At 39.7% G+C, this 23,389-nt stretch overlaps 2 protein-coding genes across 3 annotated transcripts; both read right to left on the bottom strand.

Moving 5' to 3' along the window:
• Positions 1 to 1,798: 1,798 nt before the first annotated feature.
• Positions 1,799 to 13,483, bottom strand: capn9 (calpain 9). Its single transcript, XM_086294653.1, has 20 exons — positions 13,222 to 13,483; positions 12,284 to 12,353; positions 12,075 to 12,193; positions 11,283 to 11,416; positions 10,949 to 11,117; positions 10,760 to 10,843; positions 10,340 to 10,425; positions 9,673 to 9,750; positions 8,976 to 9,136; positions 8,625 to 8,779; positions 7,810 to 8,018; positions 7,584 to 7,620; positions 7,416 to 7,496; positions 5,920 to 5,977; positions 4,487 to 4,551; positions 4,145 to 4,213; positions 3,968 to 4,046; positions 3,220 to 3,336; positions 3,043 to 3,101; positions 1,799 to 2,803 (listed from the first exon to the last, which is right to left on the bottom strand). The coding sequence occupies exons 1-20, from the start codon at positions 13,393 to 13,395 to the stop codon at positions 2,777 to 2,779; spliced, it is 2,031 nt and encodes a 676-aa protein (XP_086150779.1). The 5' UTR covers positions 13,396 to 13,483; the 3' UTR covers positions 1,799 to 2,776.
• A 3,197-nt stretch (positions 13,484 to 16,680) lies between these two features.
• taf5l (TAF5-like RNA polymerase II, p300/CBP-associated factor (PCAF)-associated factor) lies at positions 16,681 to 23,369 on the bottom strand. 2 transcript variants are annotated; one of them, XM_086294655.1, is made up of 5 exons: positions 23,321 to 23,369; positions 22,000 to 22,141; positions 21,362 to 21,466; positions 20,060 to 20,820; positions 16,681 to 18,838 (listed from the first exon to the last, which is right to left on the bottom strand). In XM_086294655.1, exons 2-5 carry the CDS (start codon positions 22,136 to 22,138, stop codon positions 18,041 to 18,043), a joined length of 1,803 nt encoding a protein of 600 aa, XP_086150781.1. In that variant the 5' UTR covers positions 22,139 to 22,141; positions 23,321 to 23,369; the 3' UTR covers positions 16,681 to 18,040. The 2 variants fall into 2 exon arrangements, with proteins under 2 accessions (XP_086150781.1, XP_086150780.1); XM_086294654.1 differs by lacking the exon at positions 23,321 to 23,369 and adding an exon at positions 22,615 to 22,968.
• Positions 23,370 to 23,389: the final 20 nt, after the last annotated feature.

The raw sequence follows: 23,389 nt of genomic DNA, 5'->3' as shown, positions 1-23,389 counted from the left end.
GTTTCAAAACAGTTTCACGTGTCTCCACAGTGACATCTGCTGGACACAATGTGCAGACAGGCATTCTAAGTGCACTTACATCAACAATTATGATTAACACTTGTTCTGGAGAAACCACCGTACAAGCAAAAAAAGAAAGAAAGACAGAAAAGAAAAGAAAAATGCTGTTATCGTTGAACAATTCGTTTCAGCAAATACTATTAAATTCTCATGTTAAAATACAAAAGGCTTTTTCATGTACTAAATAATTCAGTGCAACGCAGGACAAACCAATTTATAAAGAACTTTTTTAAAAAAAAAGATGGCTATATCTATTGATGAACAGGTTTTCAGCTGTTTTGAGGCTGAGCTGTGCTCCATCCTTTGTTCAGTATTTGAATAATCTCCACCTTGCCTCGGCTCCAAACCATACATTAGGTTTCACTACCGTTAAGTAAACCTGCTTTTTCACTCTTGCTGCTGTCCTTCTGTAACCAGTCAGCCTTGGCATTATTTTCTACCTGTACTCTCTTCTTCAGTGTCTGTTGCTTTGTGTGGTTGCGACTCTGTCTCGCATACTTTCACATACGCAGGTATGCTTCCATCTTTTCCACTACAGATCACAAAGCTGTCAAACATCGTTGTCAAGCTGCCTGATCTCGTCTGTCAGCCTGTTCATCACCACTGCAAACAAGAAGTAGCTCACAGCACAGATCCCCTTACCAACCTAGCGGTCACTTCTACTGTCTCGCTGTCATCATACATGTCTTGCACCATCCTCACATACTTCCATACATCCTCATGACACTGCTGACTTCCTAAAGCAGCTGATTTTCAAATGAAGGCACAGATATGCCCTCAGTATGTCTTTAAATTTCTTTATTTCTTTCTTGTGTATAAAATTATTGAGGAAACATGAATGAGACACATTGTATGCATTCTCCACTGCTCCATTATTGTTAATACTATAAAGTAATATTTTTTATTGTATGTGTGTGTGTGTGTGTGTTTCAGCTGAGTCATATTTCAGTGACTGTTTGGTTGGTGTGACCACACCTTCATTCAGTTCTACACGTACAGTTTGAGTCGTTGCGAAAGAATCCAAACAACACAAGAACTGAAAGCTGTCACTCCACTGTCACAATATCTCACACAAAAGAAGTAATGTCTACTTTTTAGTAGAAAAAAAAGAAAATGTCTCATGTAAGCACTTAACATCACAGAGCACGGAGTGTTTTGCAGTTTTCTTTTTTGTTTGGTGTCTTTAAGAAAAGACAGAGAAACCTTGGCTAGATCCAGTCTCTGTGCACCAGGAGGTGATATTCCACTTCCCCGGAAATTGTTTTGATACAAGAATCGCAGTGCAAACATTTTTGTTTTAGATCACTCTGATATTTTTCCATGTCTTATGTTAAACATTACTGGTTGTCAATCAGCAATTTTTGTCTTTCAAAACTTATCTCTACCCAATTTACACTCCAGGCATTTTTTACAGTGATTTTCTTGTATTAAGTCTTTATTATATTGATCAGTTTGGTGGTTCTCTCTTCAGTGTTAAAGTAAAAAACAAGCACATTTTGTGTCCTGAATAAAATGTTGGAATGTTTTAATTTGAAAACTAAATGATCAGTGTGTATGTTTAATTGTAGTTTTCCATGTGACGTCATAGAACAAGCTTGCCACGTAATCCTGCACTAAATATCAACAGCTATTTGTATAAATCTATTTTATCAAATTACTAATGCAACAATGCTAAAGTCCACAAAAACAAGTAGGCCCAAAATCTGGCTTGAGTAGTCCTTCAAAGAAATTCATGAAAGAGAAAACACAAAAACCAAGTTTTATTTTAAAATGATTCCCACTCAAGCAGGGAGCAATAAACCAACAGAAAATAAACCAATACTTTGTCCAAAAGCTTAAGTCAACAAAATTTAGTTCAAGCACTATGACAAAGCATGCTGCAAATGCAAGTTTCTGCTTTTGCTATCCGTGAAGTCATTCATGTGCAAATTACATTCTGCTGATGTGAACCGATCTGATTCATTACATTTTTTCAGAGGTGGAACCCAGTGATGGCCTTCCTGTAACAGCTAATTTTCAAGTTTAGGCACAGACAGGTTCATTCATTAATAGCTGCAGTTAGCCTTTTTCACTTTTTATCATAATTAAGATAAGATGCAATCAGCTAACAGAAAAAGGGCCTTAAAAAATCCTCAAATTTTTAAGATTTCTTCGGTGTCACAGCAAAAGGGAATTGACAGTAAATTTGAGTTTTTTTATGTAAACAAAAACAGGACGCATGTATAAAGGCACTCATGTTGCTGCCACAGTGAAGTGAAGTTGTTAGTCAAGACAACTTCACGTGATTGCCTTGAAAGTGAGTGTAAGAGGATCAGTTGCTCCTTTAATTTTTTAGTTTTCTCAAAACTACTAAAAGTCAGACTGATTTGCACAAGCAGAATTCGACTAGACGAGTGTGAGATTGATGCAGACTTGCCAGGCAAACACTCTCGTGCACTTGGCTGCTTTACAGACCCAGCTGTTAAAGTCCTACATTTGAGCTCACAGACTCGTACCATGTCAGAGGCAGTGAATACCTACAGATGGACCCATGACCAAAATTATAAACCACTCCCATTCAAAAACATTTGAGCTCAGACAGTGTTTTCACATTACATTTCAAATAATAATAATAGCACAGAATCTGAATCATGGCGAAGTTTAATATTCACAACATTGCTCTTAAAGATGATCTGCTGCGTTTTGTTCCTCCGCTGGTATCCGTTTCAGTTCCTCCTCATACGTTCATCGACAACATCAGGAACTGTGAGGCAAAGAGGAAAAATTGTAGTCAATGTTCACACGACCGGCAAAAGCATGAAGGCTGTGAATGCTGCATCCTAAATCTGGTTAGTTATTGGGAGATAAAGGAAGCATAAAATGTCTGACAGCCTGACTGTCACGGACCTGGATAAACAGACGCATCAGGTATGTGAGGTACAGTACAGTAGAAGATACAGTAGAAAAGAACTCAGGATTCACGTTTGGCGTGTTTGTGTTTACCTGCATGATGTTCATTTGCACTCGTCCCCTGTTGAATTTGTCCAGAGCCTGGAAAACTCCTGGATAAAAAAACACAGCAAGAAGTCTTCTCTCTGATCTTTATGTATTTTTGTACTTATTGTGATCCTTGTTTCCCAAAATGTAAAGCGATCTTTTAACATAGTGTTTTGTACATACTGAACATGTTCTCCAGACGGACAATGCAGGTGAGGTAGTCATCAAAGTCAATTTCGTAGTTCTCGTCAGCAAACCTCAGCCCCACCAGCTGCAGGAGCGGGTTGTTCAGTTGCATGCCTGCATTGGCGGAAAAGCAGCAGTTATCTATGAAACTTTGATGTTCAGATAAAAAAGATTTAGACTCAACTTACCAGAGACTCAGGACAGGCATTCTTATTAGATGTAGTGTTAATATTCATTAAAATCATTATTGTAATGTTTGCAGTGTTATAATTACTGCTTTGATTAAGAACACACTAAAAATATACTGCTATACTATATCTACTAACATTTTTAATAATATTATTATAAATAGTAGTTACAGGAAATGTAGCTGGTGATATTACATGTACATCTTATGAAACAACTTTATTTGAAGTGCAAATTCAATGAGTATTAAAATAGGACAAAGGTTTGTTCAGTCACAGAAACTAACAGGTGAAAACTGAATTCGTCAAACAGAGTTTTATACATACATGTATACACACGATTAATGTGTCTTGAATCGTCTTGAAAAGCTGAACACATTTAACTGGCACGTCACTAATCCCCCTCAGAGATATTTACACTGGCAGATTTCAGCAGAAAGCCAGTATCATCAATAAGGACCACTCACACCCTCGACACTCGTTTTTTCCCTTCCCTCTGGTAAACACTACAGGTCCATCAGGTGAGCGAGAGAGAGAAAGACGGGCTTGGGAACTCTCACCTGCGGCTTTGAGAGCGCCACGAAGCTCATAAGATGACATCTTTCCTGACCGGTCCGTGTCAAAGGATAGAAAGAGCATCTGTAGCAACGGACGTTTGTGGTTAATAGTCTGAGCAACAAAGAAAAGTGCTCCTCCAACATTTCATTTACAGTTTTTCAAGATAAATCAACACCTACAATCCACTTCTTCAATTTTTCCCAGAAGACCTTAAACTCTTGGAACTCTATCTTTCCCGTGTTGTCCACCTGGTTTACTGTGTCAAGAAAAAACCTAAGAAGCATTGTGGAAAATAGCTTACCAACAAAACCTTCTTTCTATCACATATAAACAAACACACACAAAATATCAACAAAAAATATTCGATAACTTTGTCTTGTGATGGAATATGGACATGCTGGCATAAGTATCACTATTTTAGTAAAGCACCCATTAGGGCAAACAAAGTACGCATGGCTTAATGCGACAACTTATGTAACACAATGACAAGCATAGAATGAGTCAGTAACTTGAAAGGATACATCCATAAGATTGATGATACTGTGACAGGTGCTGAGACTCAGGCCATCAAATTTGATCTCTTTTCCTGAAGATAAAGGATTAAAGTGGTAGTGATGCAAAAAGCATGGCTACATGTAATAATGCAACACAAAATCCGAAGTTTATGAATCATCTCTGACCATTAATATAAGGCATCAAGATGTGAGGAGAAAATGTATACACTACACAAAAGATAAAGTATTTTGCTATGTGATACTGACCTCAGGTGTTTTAAATGTATTTAGTTCAGTCTTCAAATGATGTTTAACATATTTACAACAGTGTGGCTTGTTTTTGAAAGTTTTTTAGTTGCTATTAAGCCACTAAAACCTAACAACAACATAAAAGTTATTTATTTTTGCCACAGTATGTAATCTTACTTGTGACACTTTGATTCTTGTGTTGGAAAAATCAAATGTAGGCTGATCAACCTCTCCTTTAGATATCGCCCTAAAACAATCTGTAGGAAGGAAATTGGCTTTTTCTGCTTGCTTTTCTTAAATAAAAAACTCTTAGTATTAGCTTCACATGGTCATGGTTCTGGGTCATTTGACACAGCCTTTTGAGTTTATGGTGTTTTGTGATTTCTTTGTATTATAATGCTTTAGTTTCCTATTTAGTATTGAATAAGTCCTGGTCTGCTCTGTTTAATATTTATGTAATATTTCTCTGTCTCATCCCTGTGTCTCCTGTCATGTTCTCTACGGATGTTTCCTTGGTTATGTCTTTGTCTCCCCTTCCTGTTTACATGTTTCCCTCCTTGTGTTTCGTTACATGTCTCCCTGTCTGCCAGGTGCGTTCATGTGTGTTGTCCATAGCTGTCATATGCTCTGGATTTGCTCCTCACTTATGTCTGTGTCTCGCCTCCTGCTTCTACTTCTCTGTCCCCATGTCAAGTCCACACGCTTAGTCTCTATGTTTCCTGTTTTATTTTGATAGTCTCATGTTCCATGTTCAGTGTGTTTAGTTTTGCTTCCCCTGTGGCATCATGTTCATTTGTATCAGCTGTGTTCCCCATGTGTTGGTTTTTTATGTCTTGTGTTCCAGGAATCGATGCATCTCAAGTCTAGGTTTCAAGTTCAGTGTGTTTTCATGTTTAATGTTAACTTTCTTTGCCCTTTGTTTTGTGTTTTTCTACCGGCCCTATTAAATGACTATCTGTTAAAATGAAGTTCTGTTCCACGCGTCTGCTTTTGGGTCCACACCTCATCTCCATACAGTCTGCATCCGCGGACTGTGACACACATTCTAGGAGAAATTACCTGTACGTCTGACTTTTAACAAATATCAGGCGAAGAAGTTAAGCTGCAAACATCACACATGTAGAACTTAATTGCAGGAGATATGATGACTGCATGAAATGCAGAAAATGGACTGAAAAGTAAACAAAAAGCAGAAACTTTCATTCACTTACTTCTGCTGAGAACACCATTCAGCATCTCCTGAAGCTCTCTGACAGAAATGGCCTGATCCTGTAAAAATTACAAAGTGGAAGAGATCAGTGAATTCTGACTAAAGAAAATTGCAAAAAATAAATAAATAAATAAATGAATGAATAAATACCATGATGGATGCAGAAACAGAAATAATCATCATTTGCAGATCTGAGCTTCTTGTCACAAATATAACCAGCTCTTTTCCAGTATGTTTATATTGTTATCTTAATATGTAATTTTTTCATTAAAAATAGATGTTGATAAATAAATCAAGTAAAGCTCATAAAATTGTTATAATTTAGGTTCTTTGTTGTTTTTCTGCAACATTCATACTGCAGAAAAATCATCATTATTCTTCTTTCTTTTTAAGCAGCTGGCCTTTAATTGTGGTTTGGAGCTACGCATATTGTTTATTGTGGGTATTTTTTCACAACAGCTGTGCACTTAGTGTACTGTAAAACTAAAACAACGAAGGCTCAAAATTTCATTTCAAAATTCCAGAAATGGTAAAAATATTTGTGGAATCATAACAACTTGAAGCACTTTAATTATTTAATTAACCGCTTGCGATAAACCCAATACAAAATCATACATCGCCTTTATATAGCTCCTAATGTCTTGCATAAGATTGCACCTCATATTTCCCATCTTTGTAGTAAATGTCAAAAAGAAACTGGCACTTTTTTTCATTACTTTTGGGAATGTAAATTAATCAAAAGATTTTGGAGCTTCATATCTCAAGAACTAAGTAATATTTTTAACAACCTGATTCAAAGGGACCCCGGGTACTTTCTTCTTGGCCTACCCTCAAAACAATTAACATTGAATCACTTGCAGCGCAAATTATGTCACAAACTATTGCTGGTAGCTAGGAAATGTATTCTCATTAATTGGGTTAAGGACAAACCTCCCTCTGTGACGTTGTGGTACAGAGAATTATTTAAAGTTATTCCTGCTGCTATTTTAGGAGGAAATGAGGGTCTCTTTCTCAATGTTTGGTCCCCTTTGCTTTCTTATTTGCCAAATGATTTGTCCCAACTGTTGAGGGGGGTGGGGGGGGGGGGGGGTGGTTGCGATTAAGATGTTCTCAGTTAAATAGGAAGCAAGTGTAAAGGACAATTCATTCTTGGAGTTTATCTTTTTCTCTTTCTATATCTGTGGGTAATTGAGTGAAAATATGTTTTTTTGTGTGTCTGTGTGGATGTGTTTTTTTTTTGGGGTGTTTTTTTTTGGGGGGGGGGGGTTTCTTTCTTCTTCTCTGTTTGGTTGTGTTGTTTTATGCTATTCTTGATAAACGAATAAAAATTGTATATCAAAATTTTTTTTATTTAATTAGTTTTCATTGTAAAAAGGTGAAACTTGATTTGAAAATGTACAAACTAGACAAACTTGCTCTTACAAAAACACTACTCATCTGTACAAATGAAGGATGCTGTAAACACTGTTACCCCAAAGCCAAAGATGCTTTTCTTACCGAGCCAGCCAGCTGTTCAAACAGCCTTCTGAGGCCTTTCTCCTCCTTTGTCTCCTCCTCTGGAGGGCTGGGCATGGGTGGCTGATGGAAACAACACAGGCTCAGTATAAACACATTCAGCTGCTTGATTGACTGAACAGGTAATTGGGCTTCTGGTTATCTACTTACGTCTGGCAGGTCGGCATCAACTTTGCTTCCCATCTCTCTGTGAAGAAAAGGCATAGTGTAACAGTTAGTGTAAGGGTTGAAATGAAATGAAACCCCCCAAATTTTGTTTAATCAGGTTATTAAATAACTATTCCTTGATACCCAAAAGTTTTCTTTAGGTTTGATATTGCTTTAACTTTTTGTTTGCTCTTTTAGTTTCGCTCCAGAACCAGAGCTGCACACTCACAAAGCTTCAGCCTTTGTCTCAGAGAAGACACGAATAAGAAAGTCAGCCTCGTGGTGGGGCTGGAAAGTGGTGGGAACCAGCAGGTAGTTTCCAGGAGGCAGCGTGAAGCGTTCTGCCACCTCCCGCATGTTGATGTAGGTTCTGCTGCGTGCCTTGGATCCATTGTAACGGAAGAAGTCTTTCCCCACATGGTCCTCGCCCTCTGGAGCCTGAACAAATCGGGAGAAAAGACATTAAATTAAATTTGTAAGTAAATTTGTAACAAAAGAAGAAAGTAAGTAAATACGAAGGAGCGAGACAGAAGTGCAAGGCTGACCTTTTAAAAATATAACATATTTTGAAATGCAAAGAAACTATATCACTAATAAAAAAGACACATCCGTTTTACCACTGTCTCCAAACTTTTTATCACTAAGAACTTCTTTAGGAGATGGTGCTCATCCAGTGAGTTTGTGTCCGAATGGTCATTTCTGGTGCATTTTTAAGGCTGTGCCTTCTCTTCATTGTCTCGTAACTCTATCTTCTTGTGAAGAGATATGAAATGCTTAAACACATTTATATTGGACAGAAGAAATACATTACTGTAATATTTAACATGTGCAGAAAAAAGTCTGAAGTTTTTGCTAATATTATTGCTCATCTACAAATATCTGTTTCTTTGACTCAGTTTATGGCTCCTTTAAACTAATGCCAAGACTCAGTCTTTCAGAAAGGGGCTAGTAAATGTGTTCTGCAAGGACCAGCACTACGCCCCATGCTATTTATGATAACATAAAAAATGGTTAAAGTGCACAGTCTACAGTGTTTTTCCAGACCTCATACACAGCAAAGCCAATGGTCTCCAGGTCCAGGCCTTCTTTTCGCAGTTTTCGTCTGTTCTTTTGCATCAGCGCGATGACCACACTGCAAGTATTATCACCATCAGCATCGTTCAGCAAAAGCTTGAACTGAGGGTTGGTCCAAAATGTGTCTGCAGATTAGAAATGTAGAACTTTTTGAGAGAGCAGTTTGAGACAGAAATGCCAACTGAATCCTGCATTTAAACCAGTTCATGTCAAAATATAAATACCAAAAAAGGAAAATCCAATGAAATCTCTAAGTATGCCTGACGCTTTGCTGAATTTGTTTGTCTGAAAATTTTTGATTTGTAGATGTATTGATCTCACCAATGTAGTTCCTGCAGCCTCCAGCAGTGGAACCCCGAATCCAGTTTCCCTCAAACACATTGACTGCCCACTGATGTTTTGTGTCCTCAGTCAGGGAGTCAGGACTCATGTTGCAAATCTCCACTTTGTCATAGTTCCTCTTGAAGTCCTCAAATTCCATCCTGGAGTTGCAAACAGCAACAACATTGTCACTCCTAAACTAGCACAGCTGTACTGTGTGTGAATTTTGGAAAAATTCATCCATCTAATCATTAGCAAGGCTTAAAGTTAGGACCACGGACTCTTTAACTGGGCGACAACAAAGTCTGTAGCTGATAGCTGGAATCGGCAGAGATTAGCTGGCTCAGCCTAAGAACAGGTAAACTTGATACAGTGAGGCGGCAACCGGGATTTGAGCCAAAAACATTCTTGCTGTGAAGTAATAGTGCTAACTATTGCACAAGAGTGTGAAATTTTATAGTTTAAAAAGTTTGTCAACAATGCCTGAAACTCATTTACGTTAATTTACTATTTTGTCCAAGTCAGAGAAACATGAAAATCTATGGCAGTTCATTTTTGCCATTTTGTTTCGTTCCACTGCTACATTCATACACTACATATGCAAAAATATTACACGACAATGTGAAGAACAATTTGGAGACTGCTAAGCATACTACACATCTTAATCTGTAGTTTGAAATTTATTATGTGGACTCACCAGAATTCACCATCATCTGCTGAATTCTGCATTATGCGATTTTTTTCTGCACTGTCGATATAATCCCACTCTCTGGAACTGAAAAAAAACAGAGGATCTGTTACAACGTTAATCAGAGAAAAAGTCCCACAATCAAAATGAAAACTATTCAATTTTCTTTGGACAATTATTTTCCCTTAAATCTGTTGAAGATCAAACGTGGAGTTACTGAAATTGTCTAAATGTGAAATCTGGGAAAGTTTCAGATATTTGAATAATATTATTATGTCTGTTCTCTTCCTGCTACAACTAGTCTTAAGAGCTTCCAATGGCCCTTTGGCACCTGAGTGTCTCAGGGGTAATTACCGCTTTTTGGTGGCCAAGTCAATGATGATTGCATAACTTGGAACACAGAAGGACTGAATGAATATGAAAACAGAAACCAAACATGTAAAACATCTGCATATAGACACAACTTTTTTTTACTGTTCAATAATAGGCTGCAGCGGTCGGACTGTGAACCGTATTCAAAGTAACAAATATATGGTTTGACTATAGACTAGAGATAAACTACGAGGACGACTCTCACGCACAGACTCTTCAAGGAGACCTGCTTTTCACGTGGAAGAATGAACTTTAGACAATATGTGTAGTTTCAAGGTCAAAATAAAGTTTTCTTTATTCTTACTTATCACTCCAGGCACCGTTCCACTCAACCTGTCCCCAGGGGTTTCTAATCCGGACCAACTTCACCTTCTGACCTCTGGCATTCACCTAAAAATCCAAAAACAATATTCTGTGACTACATTGTTGAAAAGTATATGCTCTACCGTTTTTAAGTCTGGCTTTTTATTTAGATTTAAACTTAAATGTAATTAATGTGTCTTTGTAGGATTTTAGTTGTTGTTTTTATTTTTTTTTTAAGCCATTGTGTTTAAGGTCACTTTTTAAAGATCGAAGTTTCATATTTACAGATGTACAGTTGCATCTTTTAACAAGTATTACAATTACCTGAGTCTGTAAACTTCTAATTACGATTATTCAGCAACAAGTGGCTTCCCCTCATTATTCTTACATCTGCTGCTGAGACTGTTACTGAGACTTTTACCTCTTCTACACCTGTGATGGAGTATGCATGTCCTTTCACCAGGCCTGTGGAAGTCTTGGCCTCTGACTCTGCAGAGCTAGTGATCTGAAGAAAACCAAAGCATGCAGAGAGAGTTAAAACACAGCAACTGAGCTGATATGTTGAGTAAACCTCGTGGGCAAAAATTTAAAATTAGATTGTTTATTTTACATCAATAGAGCATCCCATCATTGAGCCTCGGTCCAGGGCTTTCTTCATGATATTGAACAGGTCTCCTGGAGCAGCCTTGGTCTCATACATTTCACCCACGCCACCAGTAAAATCCTCCATGGCCTCCATTGTGCTGCCACCCTTCAGGGATTCATAGCTGCCGTTCAATCTAAAATAAACGAGAGAAAAAAATGTCCTAGTGTTTCAGTGCATATAATTATATATAATTGTATTTATACAATGTTTCTTTAAATAACCTCTTGTCACATGTTTAACATGCATGTGACAAGACGAATGGAAAGATAAAATATTAAGAGGAAGCAAGTGATGTTACTTGGCGTAGGCTTTCTCCAGCAGCGCACTCCAGAACTCGTTGCTGGAGGCCGAGTGGAGCATGATGAGTTGATTTCTCACTGTTGGCAGTCTGTCGTCCACAACCACATCGAGCCATTTGTTGTGGTTCCAGAACTGAGGGACCATCAGAGAACATGTTACAGTGTAACTAACAGAGGAACCGGTGAGTTTACTGCCTACACCGACTTCACACAAAGTGAAGACAATGTGTGATTACTTAAAATAATCTCACTTGTAAATCTGTTTCTGTTTGACTGAAATGTGTTTTTTGACATAAACATTTTACTCTTTCATGAATAATATGAGCTCGTTTTGCATCTGACTGTTGGGGTTGGGACTGAGGCAACAAAAGGCTTGAAGAGTAACGGTACTGAAAAAAGACATCTGGAGGAACATGGTGGAACCCATTCTTTTGAACGGGTTGGGCACCGCATCTTTTTTCCAATACACCCGCCTGCTTAAAATGTACTGCAAACACACTACAGGCTGTGTTTTAACACATTATTGACTGAACATTTTGCCAAATGATCAACCAGTCAAAAAGTGTTTAACTTTATGTTTTCTGGCGTTCTTTTAATGTCATCGGCCTTTTGTTGCAAGTTCTGGAGTCGCTGAAACAACAATTTTTAAAAGAACATTCAAATGCATGACGCTTCTTTAAACGTGCTGTCATCCTGGTTCTTTTTATCCCTTATGTGTTTGCTTATTCCAGGAAATACTGCAGTGTGTAAACATCTTTGTACAGTCTGTTATTATGATCAGAGAATCCTACCTGGAAGTGAAAGATACCAGCATATCTCTGATTAAATTCCTGGTCAGGTGGGACAACTCGGGCCAGGGCTTCTTTTTTCATAGTCAACGAAGCAACGGCTGCCAGGAGCCAGCAGTCCCCTGTGGAAATAAACAAGTGCCACATTAATAAAACCGTGACATATGTGAATCTTCAAGATTTAAAAGTAGTTAAGTAACTTGAATACCAACCGAGCTGTCCTTGGCAAATGTCTGTTCTGTCTGCGCCATCTAAGATGAACTTTGGGTTTTTGCATATCTCCTGTTGAAGGGTCACAAAACAGGAAAACAAACTGGTCGGTTTATTTTTTAAATGACAGGGGAGACCGGTGTGTTTGATAGGCGTGTTCACATTCCAAACATATTAATCGGCTGGTATCCCAGTCAGTGCGCACAAAATACACAGCACACAAAGCACACACCCAGGACAGAAATGTGTAGTAACTGTAACGAGCATGAGCTGTGAGTTCGACAGGTTGCTTAAATCGGGTCAGCTCTGTAGGCGTGTTAACAGGTAAAGATTTTGGAGCTGAAGTGTACGATAAGAAACAGTACCCCAAAAAATGAACGAGAACATGACATAGTTTGAAGCCAAAAACTCATGAAATTGTACATAAATGTCTCAACATTAAGTTTATCAGCAAAAGCAAACCTCTCACACGCCGTTGGAGCAGCTGCAAAGCAGCCCACTCCACTTTTACTTCAGAAAAGTTGGCTCAGAGTGGTACAAACGCCTGCTGCACTCAGCTATATTTACACAGCTCACCTGCAGAACTGGTTTTGCTGCTATAACTACAAGTATTTCATGACTTGGTTTAGGTTCAGAGTAATAAAAACAGAGTTTTGATCAACTTTCACTTTTTGAATGGAATCATTTCAGTAATTTGTCGTCTAATGTCTTCAGTGCCTTTGCAGTCACATGGACGGCTGTGGACATGCAGTTCGTGTAGTTAATGTAGATGTATTTGAATAGTAAACATGCACTTTTTAAGGGTATGAAAAAATCACCAGATAATCGTTAGATGAAACATACTGAAGTCACTCAGTATTTGAAATTCATGAACAGCACATGTGCATCTAACAGATTTCAAGAGCTCTTTTGAGTATAAGAATGCTCAGTGCTCACATACCGTGGGCCTCTTCCATTCAATGTGGACAGGAACTTTCTCGCTGAAGAAGAGAGAGGAGTCCTTGGCAGGGAAATCTGGATCCTCAAACAGGACTCCCTTCATGAGACATTCATGTCTCAGCTGCTCAAAGGATTTCCCATCTGACTGCGTGTTCTCCGCCTGGCTTGTGGACATCTTCTCTTTTGGGAAGAATCTCGGCGAGTGGAGGAGAAGCAGGTGAGGTGACGCGTGATGGAGTGCTGCTGAGTGTTTGATGCAGAGACAAGTCTGACAGGTGGGTAGGGCTGGAAGGTCCACACCCTCCAGACGGAAACTGGTTTGTCCTCCTTGAACCTCACCCCTCGTGGCTCACACTGTGCCGTCTGTTCTCTTTATCTATTTCTCTTTTTTAAGAATTGGCCTGCCAAACACTGGGAGAAGTTATTCTTGACTATTTTGCTGGAACTGATAGCAATGATCTTTGCCTAGCATCTAACTGGGATCTGTTAGACTTGTAGAACCAAACAGAGGGAAACTGCTTATTTTGCCATTAAACTTTCACAGTGTTGAAAAATCAATCAACTTAAATCAAATTTGTGTCTGCTGGGACTTTTATAAGGAAATTACTTGGCCTGGATGTACTAGTGCAACATGGCTTTCACGTGGAAACAGAGAGAGAAATATTTTTTTAAGTGGGCAGGGCTGAGAGCACAACTGATGCCTGTGGTGGTTTTTTTTTCTGTGACAAATCATTGAAGGACAAATGGTCACCCCTATCATTTATTTACGCCTAACAAGCTTTTTATGGGTTCTCAACTGAAAAAAATAACTACAATTCAACTAAATTGTTGATAATGCTCGAATGTCACACCACAGATTCCAAGTAAAGCAAAAGAAATAATTAAATAATGCGGAGCAACCACTGAGTGATCGACAGTCGGTATCAGCCTCAGTGTCTTGTCATTTCGTGTCTCTGGCCACTGTAACAGGTTTAGAGATCAAGGATCTATCTGTCCCTCCCTTTTTCTCTGAGCAGTGCAGACAGATTTAGGGTGTGCCAGCATAGTATCTGCACCACCCTGACCCACAGCAGTGACACTTCACACTGTCAGGTATGACATCCACATTCCTGTCCCACAGTCACAGGATTCCTCTCATAGCTGAAGAAGAACTTGCACTGAGCTGTACTCTTTTGGGTTACTATTTAATCAATGTACTTGTGACCTTAATTACACAAATAAAATTATGGGTGATGTAGTTTTGCAGCATCCTCTACCTTCTCTTTGTCTAACTCCATCAGCTGTACTTGGTTGTATTACTTCAAAAAAGTAGCAGTAAGAGGTACAGTTGCTATTTAGGCCAAGATTTACAAGAACAGAAGCATCAAACATATGTAGTAAACCGTAGTAAGAAAAAGTAGAATATTGGTCATTGTTAATATCTTTTAGTGGGGTCTGACTTCTCTTCTCTGAATAATGTAAATTTAATGTCAGAATATTTCAGGACTTGCTCTGCCCTCTGCTGTCATCCTTACATTCACCTGTAGCTCAGGCGGCAGAGCAGGTCAGCTGCTAGTCAGAAGGTTGGCAGTTTGATCACTGGCTGCTCCAGTCTGCATGGGCCTTGGGCAAGATACTGACCCCAAGTTGCTCTCCAGTGTATTGGAGTGCGAATGTGTGTAAAGCAATGAAGCATAAAAAATTGTGGTTGTATGGATGAGACACATTAGCATGCTTTGACTGCTAGACTGTAGAAAAGTGCTCTATAAGAACCAGTCCACCTGCCGTTTACCCAGTTTTGGTGCACAAGTTAATTCACCTTTTATCACAGTAGCTATGATAAATATAAGCGAGCCAGTGTAGGTTTCATGTGCATCTACACATACATATGTGTAGATCAGGGGTGGCCAACTCCAGGCCTCGAGGGCCGGTGTCCCTGCAGGTTTTAGATGTGTCCTTGATCCATCACAGCTGATTTAAATGGCTAAATGACCTCCTCAACATTTCTTGAAGTTCTCCAGAGGCCTGGTAACGAACTAATCATTTGATTCAGGTGTGGTGAACCAGGGTGTTATCTAAAACCTGCAGGACAGCAGCTCTCGAGGCCTGGAGTTGGCCACCCCTGGTGTAGATGCACGTTTGTATGTGCATGTGGATATGTGTGAGATATGTGCCTTCGCTTGTTTTTGTTATGTGGATTTCTCCTAAATGAAGCACGGTGCATTTTAAAATGTGCTATACAAATCAAATTAGCATTTCAATCGTAGTGTGCAGCCTTCGCACCAATACAGAAACATGTGAAATGTTTAAATACAGCTATTAACGCAGCCAGTAAAATAGAAAGGATCAGCACTTTATAAATTTCAGTTGTCAGGTGATCAAGGATGACTGGGATGATGCTAATTGAACTGGAATTCTGAGGATTTTATAATAAAGTATAATATGTGCTTAAGTACTCAGAAAGCTAAGGATTATGGTTGGATTCTTATATGACGTATTACTTTTCAGTGTCCTTCATTGTTCATCAACATGATACAACAAAAAAGGAATGAAATCTGACATTGTTAAAAAGAAATTGTTATTTCTTGTTTTGGACTACAAAGGGAAACAGAAAGCTTGGTGACCACCAAAAGAAAAGTTCCAGGCTGGATTTATGAATAACACATCAAACCCTAACCAGACTTTATATGAAATAACACAGGCATGTGTGTATTACCAGGAAGGCCCCCCAAAACTTACAAAAATAATGTCTATTTATAGTTTTTATGAATTGCACAGTTAGAATTTTTTTTTTTTTCAAAAAATAAACAAACCAAAAAAACAGCCTTCAATGCTTAGAAATGAGAGTTTTTACACCCACAGCTACAGCGGGCACTCAGACACGACCTGCTGCTGTAGAACAAGAAAGAAGTTTTTCTGCTGTTAATTCACAATAACTTGCTTCTCCCTGAAGAACCTTTAAAACGTAACAATTTTTAAACTTGATAGGATTTATAAATGTCTACCAGCAGTCCAAAAGCCAAACACGATATCAGTTTCATATCTCATTTCACAACTGAACAGTGGAAACAAAAACAAATATAACAGTTATTCCAGCAACATAGTTACCAACCAGTGATGGACGTGTGAGCCAAACAGAACACTGAACGATGTGCTGGAGACGACCTTTAACAGTCCACAATCAGTCCAGTCTCTGCTGCCAACAAGGAGCAATATTAGGTGATTATGTTGAGTGGCTTCAGGATGGTGACATCAAATCTCTTTAACCTAATACATCTTAGAAGCAATAGTTGCCCTCAGTGTAGATAGACCTAGATTAGTTAGGAAAGTTATTAGCAGGAGGCCTGATAGTTATTTACTGGAAGCATCTACCTACATGTTAAAACACACCGAGCAACATTATCTTTGTAACGTTCATTTTGTCAATATTGAGCACATCAGCACAAATAAATCAGCAGACTTCTCATCTTCCTAAATCAGGTAATGAGACAGTTGTGAGAGGACATGAACACAGGTTAGTTTCCTTTAAAAAAAAAAACAAATACTACAATTACTGTGGACATTAAACTTTCTGAATTAAGACAAAAATGCAGAACAAAACTACCATCTGAAAAGAACTACACTCTGTGAGCATGTGCAAATAAATTTCACTGTCACCTATGGTGCAAGGCGCTTTATAGCCAGCTACCCCAACTTATTTTGGTCCCATGTATGCACCTCAGTATACCAGACTCTATATACTAAGTGCATGCCTGTGTAAAAAAAGCTTTAATACCTTCAAAGACACTGATACAGTTACTGCACTGAAGACAAACTTGGCAGGAGGTGGTTCTATTCAATGCTCTTCTGATGACCATTTACTTGAATTACAACGTGGATTCGACTGAACTGAAATCCATTTTACTGAACAAAGGTACGCTATGATGAGTGTAAAGAATCTGTGCCAAATGGCCATGTGAAGTAACATGGATTCAATTAGTGATAAAGAAAATGTGGATATATATATACTTTTGTTTGGTCCTCATCTTCACTAAATTTTACACATCATTCATTTTCATTTCTGGTTGTTAGAGTATTCAGTCACTGCATTTAATTTTGTCAAAGATCTTCAGCAATTTCCACATCGCCCTCAGACCTGAATGCTCTTCTTAAAAAATGTAATTAATTTGGTTTAAAATGTAACAAATGCACAGCTGCACTGAGACCACACAGAGTGGTTTTCTTCTTCTTATTTGCAGTAACAGCATTTTGCTTTGTATATTCTTTACAAATAAATAATATCTGCCCTATTCCTTTTGACTAAAGAAGGTAGCATTTGGTTCATTGTGTGAAGAGTCAAAATACACGTCAAACACCAGAAGCAGAGCTTGAATTAGCAGCGAAAGCTGATAAAGAATTGTGACAGATGGGGTTTGGGTTTAGGCTTCGTCTCGCTGCCTAACCCAAAGAAAGCCGGGCAATGTTGAACGCACTTTATTGTACACGTCTCAGGTTTGAAATATTAAAGTTTCCTTTTGGGATAAAGCTGCCTGATAGTGTCAGTTATTCCAACAGTAACAATATTTCCTGAATTTACATCACAACAGAAAAACAGAACTTAACAATTTTTAGATCATCAGTTAAACAAGAAACTGGGAGATTCTTCAATATTGACATACCGTGAATTCACTTTGGTAATTTATTTCTTTATTTCCAAAAAAAAAAAAAAAAGCCAGTTCATGAAGAATGAAATTTGAAGGAAAGAGAACAAAAACATGTATCTCAGGATTTGGCTCCTGAGTTTCAGACACAGGGAAACATTCAGCTCTCGCCCAAAAGAGCTCCAGATGTGACGGCTACATCTACTGCTCTGCTTTCTCTTGTGCGGTTCCCGTCACCAGCAGCAAGTTGCAGGCCATAAACTGGACATTGAGCACGTTGCTGGTGTTTCCAGTGTACATTCCCACCAATTCGCTGGACGAGCTGTCAGCTGACGTCCCACCGTGTGAGTTGCGGATGTCCCACACCCGCACTGAGTTGTCCATAGATGAAGATGCCACTAGGCTGCTGTCCGGACTGAAGGACAGGCTGGTGACACTATCTGTGTGTCCCCTTAGGTCTTTGAACAAAGTCCCAGATGCCAAATCCCACAGCTTCACCCGCTGGTCTTCACCAGCCGACGCCAAGTACTTGCCATTCGGTGAGAAAGCGAGTGACAGCACAGGGCCACGGTGGCCCGTGAAAAGGCGAACAGACGCCCCCTGCTGGGTGCTCCAGAGTCGCACAGTCTTGTCTGTGGAACCGGTGGCTAAATAGTTGGAGTTTGGGTGGAATTTCACACAGTCAACATCAGAAAGATGCCCTGCATAGAGCCTCAGTGGGTATGTCCGGGAGAACGTCCAGAGACGGGCGGTGCGATCGTGAGAGCAACTGGCAAAGTAAAGGCTGCAGGGGCTGACGTCCACATCCCATACTGGGTAGACGTGCCCCTGGTAGAGCACCGTGTTGGTGAAGCTGCCCAGGTCCCAGTAGCGGATGGTTGTGTCTTCAGAGCACGAGAGCAAGCCGGAGCTGTCTGTGAGGAAGGCGGTACGAAATACTGGGCCACTGTGACCTCGCAGCGTCTTTATCTCACTGCCTGAGCTGTCCTCTTCATCTACCTTGGAAGAAATGATGAAAGATTACATGATTATACCTGATTTTGTTCCTCTGCAGCTTAATCTAAAAATAACATACAGCATTTATTTTTACATTAAAAATCTAAATTTGCTAAACAATTTAATCTTTAACTCTGCAGGTCTTTTTAAATCAGAGCCACCATCTACAAATGAGACCCATCTCATTGCTAGAGATCGGAATTGGATCATTTTCAGTGCACCCCACCACAACAATGTTTCTAAAAACAAACCTAATCAGACAGTGACATCACCGTCGCCCAGATAAACGTGGACATTTTAAAAGGAGCTGAAGTGGCTAAAGTTAAAGCTATCCAGTGCGTAGAGGCCGCCATAGGCTAGCAACCTTTGTATGTGCCAGCAAAGGAAAAAAACAAACAAATTCAAAGCAGTTATGAGTTCAGTTAAAAAGAAAGAAAAACAAAAGGTCCCTGTTGTCTAATGAATTTATAAATATACTGAAAAATAAACTATATAAAGCTGTTGCTCCTCCTTTTGTTTGGCAAGGTAAAACTCATTTTAGCATTTCTACCTCCTTCCAGTAGCAAAGCACTTGGTTTCAGATGTTTCAGTGAAAGAAGATCTAACTAACTCCAGCTTTGGAGAATAATATTTGGGACAATAATTTCTTCTGATATAATATTTGTCAAGCATTTGCATTGAAGACAAACTAAATTGTTTGTATCTGCTGTGATTTATGGTTCATAGAAAGAAAATCAATAACAGCAGGTTACACATTTTAACTTAGCAAATTGCAATTGGTTCAGCTCTGCTCACTACATCTTCCCTTACACACCTTTGACATACCTGCTCCACCCTGCCTCTTTTCTTCACCTCTCGTGTCTGTTGCTTTGGAAGGTTGCCCTCAGATATTTAAACTCATGTACTCATGTCAACGTCCACTCCTTGTGCTTTCCAACATCTTCCTCTCATTCACATACATGTAATTTTATTTGCAACTCTTCCATCTGCACCCTACTCTCACTACAGATCATAATGTCATCTGCAAACATCATAGCCTGTCCATCACCACTATAAACAAGACTTCACCACCGTGTCTCTGTTCTCATGACAACCTTTGTCTTGTCCTCAGGATTATTTTCTCAGATTTTGTACACCAAAAGAAACACATGCAAATTTTAAAAAAAGAAAAAGAAGATATGGAAACAATTAAGGTGAAGACTTCTCATAACAATGTCTACTTACTTCCTCCTCCAGTACGTCACATGCCAGGTGGATGTGTGACACATCAGCCTGATGGGGTCTGGCCTTGAGTTTTCTGGCACGGAGGCTCCACAGCTTTACCGTGGAGGTGTCAAATCCACCGGCCAGCAACCGACTGTCAGCCGAGACCTCAGCAGTGTTCAGCATCTGCTCCGTGTGGTGGAAGGCGTAAAAACAGACAGTGGTGAGTGACGGTGGTCCCTCGCGGACTTTCTTGACGCAGTCCTGCAGAGCCTCAAGGGCTGCCTCATTCTGTGGGATCCCTGCTGGGACCTCCACCCCATCACCACTCTCTGTTCCATCCACTCCGGCCCAGGAGGAGGTGGAGTTTGGAGCAGCTGTCGACCCGCCAGCAGCTCCATAGAGCTGGTAATCTGTCCGCCTCAAGGCACTGACCTCCAGCTGCAGGTGTGTACTGAGGATCCTACAGAGGGCGCTGTTGTCCTCACTCTGCAGGTAACGCAGCAGGTAGCCGTAGGCTGGCTCCGTCAGGTGAACCACATATTTGTGCTCTAAGAAAGCATTCAGCTTGGGGTTGGTCACAATGTCTTGTGCACTGAGGACATGGCGGAGCTGCTCTATGATGGTACGCTGCTCACTGTCCTGAAGAAAGGCGCCATGAAAACGACTGTAAAAACCATCCACAGCCCCTTTCAGTCCAAAGCGCACCATGTCCAGGTGGAGGTAGACGAAGAGTGGATAGAGGACACTGCTCACCTCTTTAGCCCAGGATATGTCTGCTTCTATTTAGTAGAAAAAAAAATGTATATTTTTTAGGCTTTTGTAATCAATAACAACAAAGGTTAACAATATCGTAACAGTTCCATCATCTCATTCTCGATATCCATGTGGAGCTGTTTGTATAAGCCAATAATAATCCATTTTGTTATTCATGCCCTTTCAAAAAATAAATACGAACATAAATGTATGAAAGACAAATGTTAAACCCAGTTTGTAATCCATGTTTCTCTCTTAACAGTCAGGACAAAACAATGTGGACTCGCACAAAAACAGCTTAAGAAATGTTGACAAAATGAAAAAATATCAGCCCTGGATGGTCAATAATACAAAAGCACAATTGTCAGAGAAAATAAAAATATTTAAAACTGCAGCAATATGTCATCTTTCAGAAAGAAGCCCCAGTCGTCCACAACCTTTGTCTCTTTCTGCTGTTTAGGATGCAGCTTTACCACTACCTAAAAAACGTGGAGCCGAGGCATAAACTTTGGGAACAAATACAATTATAGATGTGCAAGTCTAGACTCAGTGATGTAGAGCTCATACCTGACAGGAAGGCGCGGAGCTTGGAATACTGAATCTCATACTGCTGTGGGTCATACTGGCATGGTGCAGCAGAAACGACATTGGAACATCCTGACTCCGTCTGCACTGCTCAGACATAGAGAAAGAAGATAAAGAAGAAACCAGGAAAACTGTTAATTACAGAGAATATTGCCAGTCAAAGGGTCAAATACATTACACTGCATTATGAAAATAGATTATTTATCTTAACCAATTATCCTAGGGACACAGGTGAGCTGGAACCTATCCCAGCTGTCTTATGGTACACCTTAGAAAGGTCACGAGTTTAACAAAGGTTAAAACAAAACAAACAAACCAAGACAAAAAACACAGTCTCACAATCACTTAGAATCACCAGTTACCTAACACATGTCTCTGCACTGTGGAATTAAACCCAAGCAGGCCCATGGAGAGCATGGAAACTCCATATAGACAGCTCTAGGCTCTACAAGGTTCAAGCCCAAAACCAAATCCATGTTGCACTGAGGCGGCAGTGCTAATTTTTGCAGTGAAGCCAATCCTGTGGTGTATGTGTGGTGTTTTCGTGTGATCAGTCTTTTCTCATAACTATGTGGCTGTGCGATCTATTAATTAGGCTGGAATCATCATCATCATCTTACCCGTGAGACTTGCAGCCATTTCTTCGGGGGACTGGTAGAGCTTGGCTCCTTTCAGGGAGCCGTCAGTGTCCACATACTGCCTCCTCTTCAGGTACTGAGCCACGGCATACTGGATCTGCTCAGTGCGAATCCGCTTCATGACCTTACGAGCACAAGCTACAGTGTCAGACACCTGGCACTTTTCACAGCACCTTCTCTCGCTCATCCACCCAACAAGTCGGAAGCATATAGTAACTGTTTTCGTGCTCACAACGGACTACAAAATACGATACATGTCTGTGACTACTAAAAATTCTCATTCATCATCTCCGTGGTCAAATTAAACTTCTTGAGCACAGCATCACCTAGTAGCTAATTACATAGCAAAGCAACGCTGGCGTGTTTACGTTACAAGCATTACAAAGGGCCCAGCTAGCACAATAAAGATACGTGCCAACTAACGTGAAAGTCAGCAAAGAACTAGGCATGCAGTGTAAAGCTGTCAAGTTTCGATAGTAGAGGAGGATGCTTACACCAAGCTAACTAGCTAACTTCCTAATGCTAGAAGTGGGCCTGGCCGCTAAACTTTTAGCGGGATTAATGCCTTACCATCATTATTTGGACATTGCTACTTACTGCATAACGTGTTGCTGTCCGCCTTCAGTTACTGTGTCCAAAACGACCGCTTTTAACGCATCACTGTATCTGGCTATAACTACTATATCAACGTCGTTCGCTGCCGCTCCATCGTGGTTATCCAACCCTGTCAGACTCCATCAAATCATGCTAGCTAAAGCAGCTAAGCTAGCTGGCCGCTCTCATCTTTAATCAGCAATTCTAGGTGTCGTTAATCTACTGCTTTCGCCTGGCTCCCGTTTCAAGCTCAAGGCTAAATCTATAGATAACAGATTTCCTGAGAAGAAAAAAAATCTTAGAACACAGTTATTAGGTTGATATAATTTTTGTAGTTGATAAAAGTCAGCTACTATGACGAGATGCACTGAATAGTTTGGAGTCTCCTAAAGATCTGATGTCATCTTGATGACATAAATTTGTGTTTGTTTTATTTTATAAATTTATATGTAAGCTTAAATTTACTGACCCAGAGGCAGAATTGTCTCTGCCAATCCCTGCTGTACAGAAATCTGTGTGAAAGTGCACTATTAAGTCACTAAATTAACTGTGAGTTAAGTATTTAGCGTACTTAACTCACCTTTTAAGCCCCTTAAAAACGTAGAATCAGCAGAGCGGAGTAATTTAAAATTTTAATTTTAATTGGATGAATGTGGCCTACATGAAAAAGTGTGTGTGGGGTTTTTTTCATATAGTCTGACTGACTTACCCACACAATAAGACTTTCCTCTGTGAAAGTGTTGCAGTTGTAAAATCTCGTTTTCGAGTTGTAAATAAA

This window comes from Aulonocara sp. 'chitande type north' Nkhata Bay, linkage group LG6 (assembly GCF_057382095.1).
Source record: "Aulonocara sp. 'chitande type north' Nkhata Bay isolate Kocher_YH1m ecotype deep benthic linkage group LG6, A_spYH_male_GT1.1, whole genome shotgun sequence".
NCBI classification, from domain to species: domain Eukaryota; kingdom Metazoa; phylum Chordata; class Actinopteri; order Cichliformes; family Cichlidae; genus Aulonocara; species Aulonocara sp. 'chitande type north' Nkhata Bay.
The sequence above is the reverse complement of the archived record's forward strand: the minus strand, read 5'-3'. Positions and strand labels throughout refer to the sequence as shown.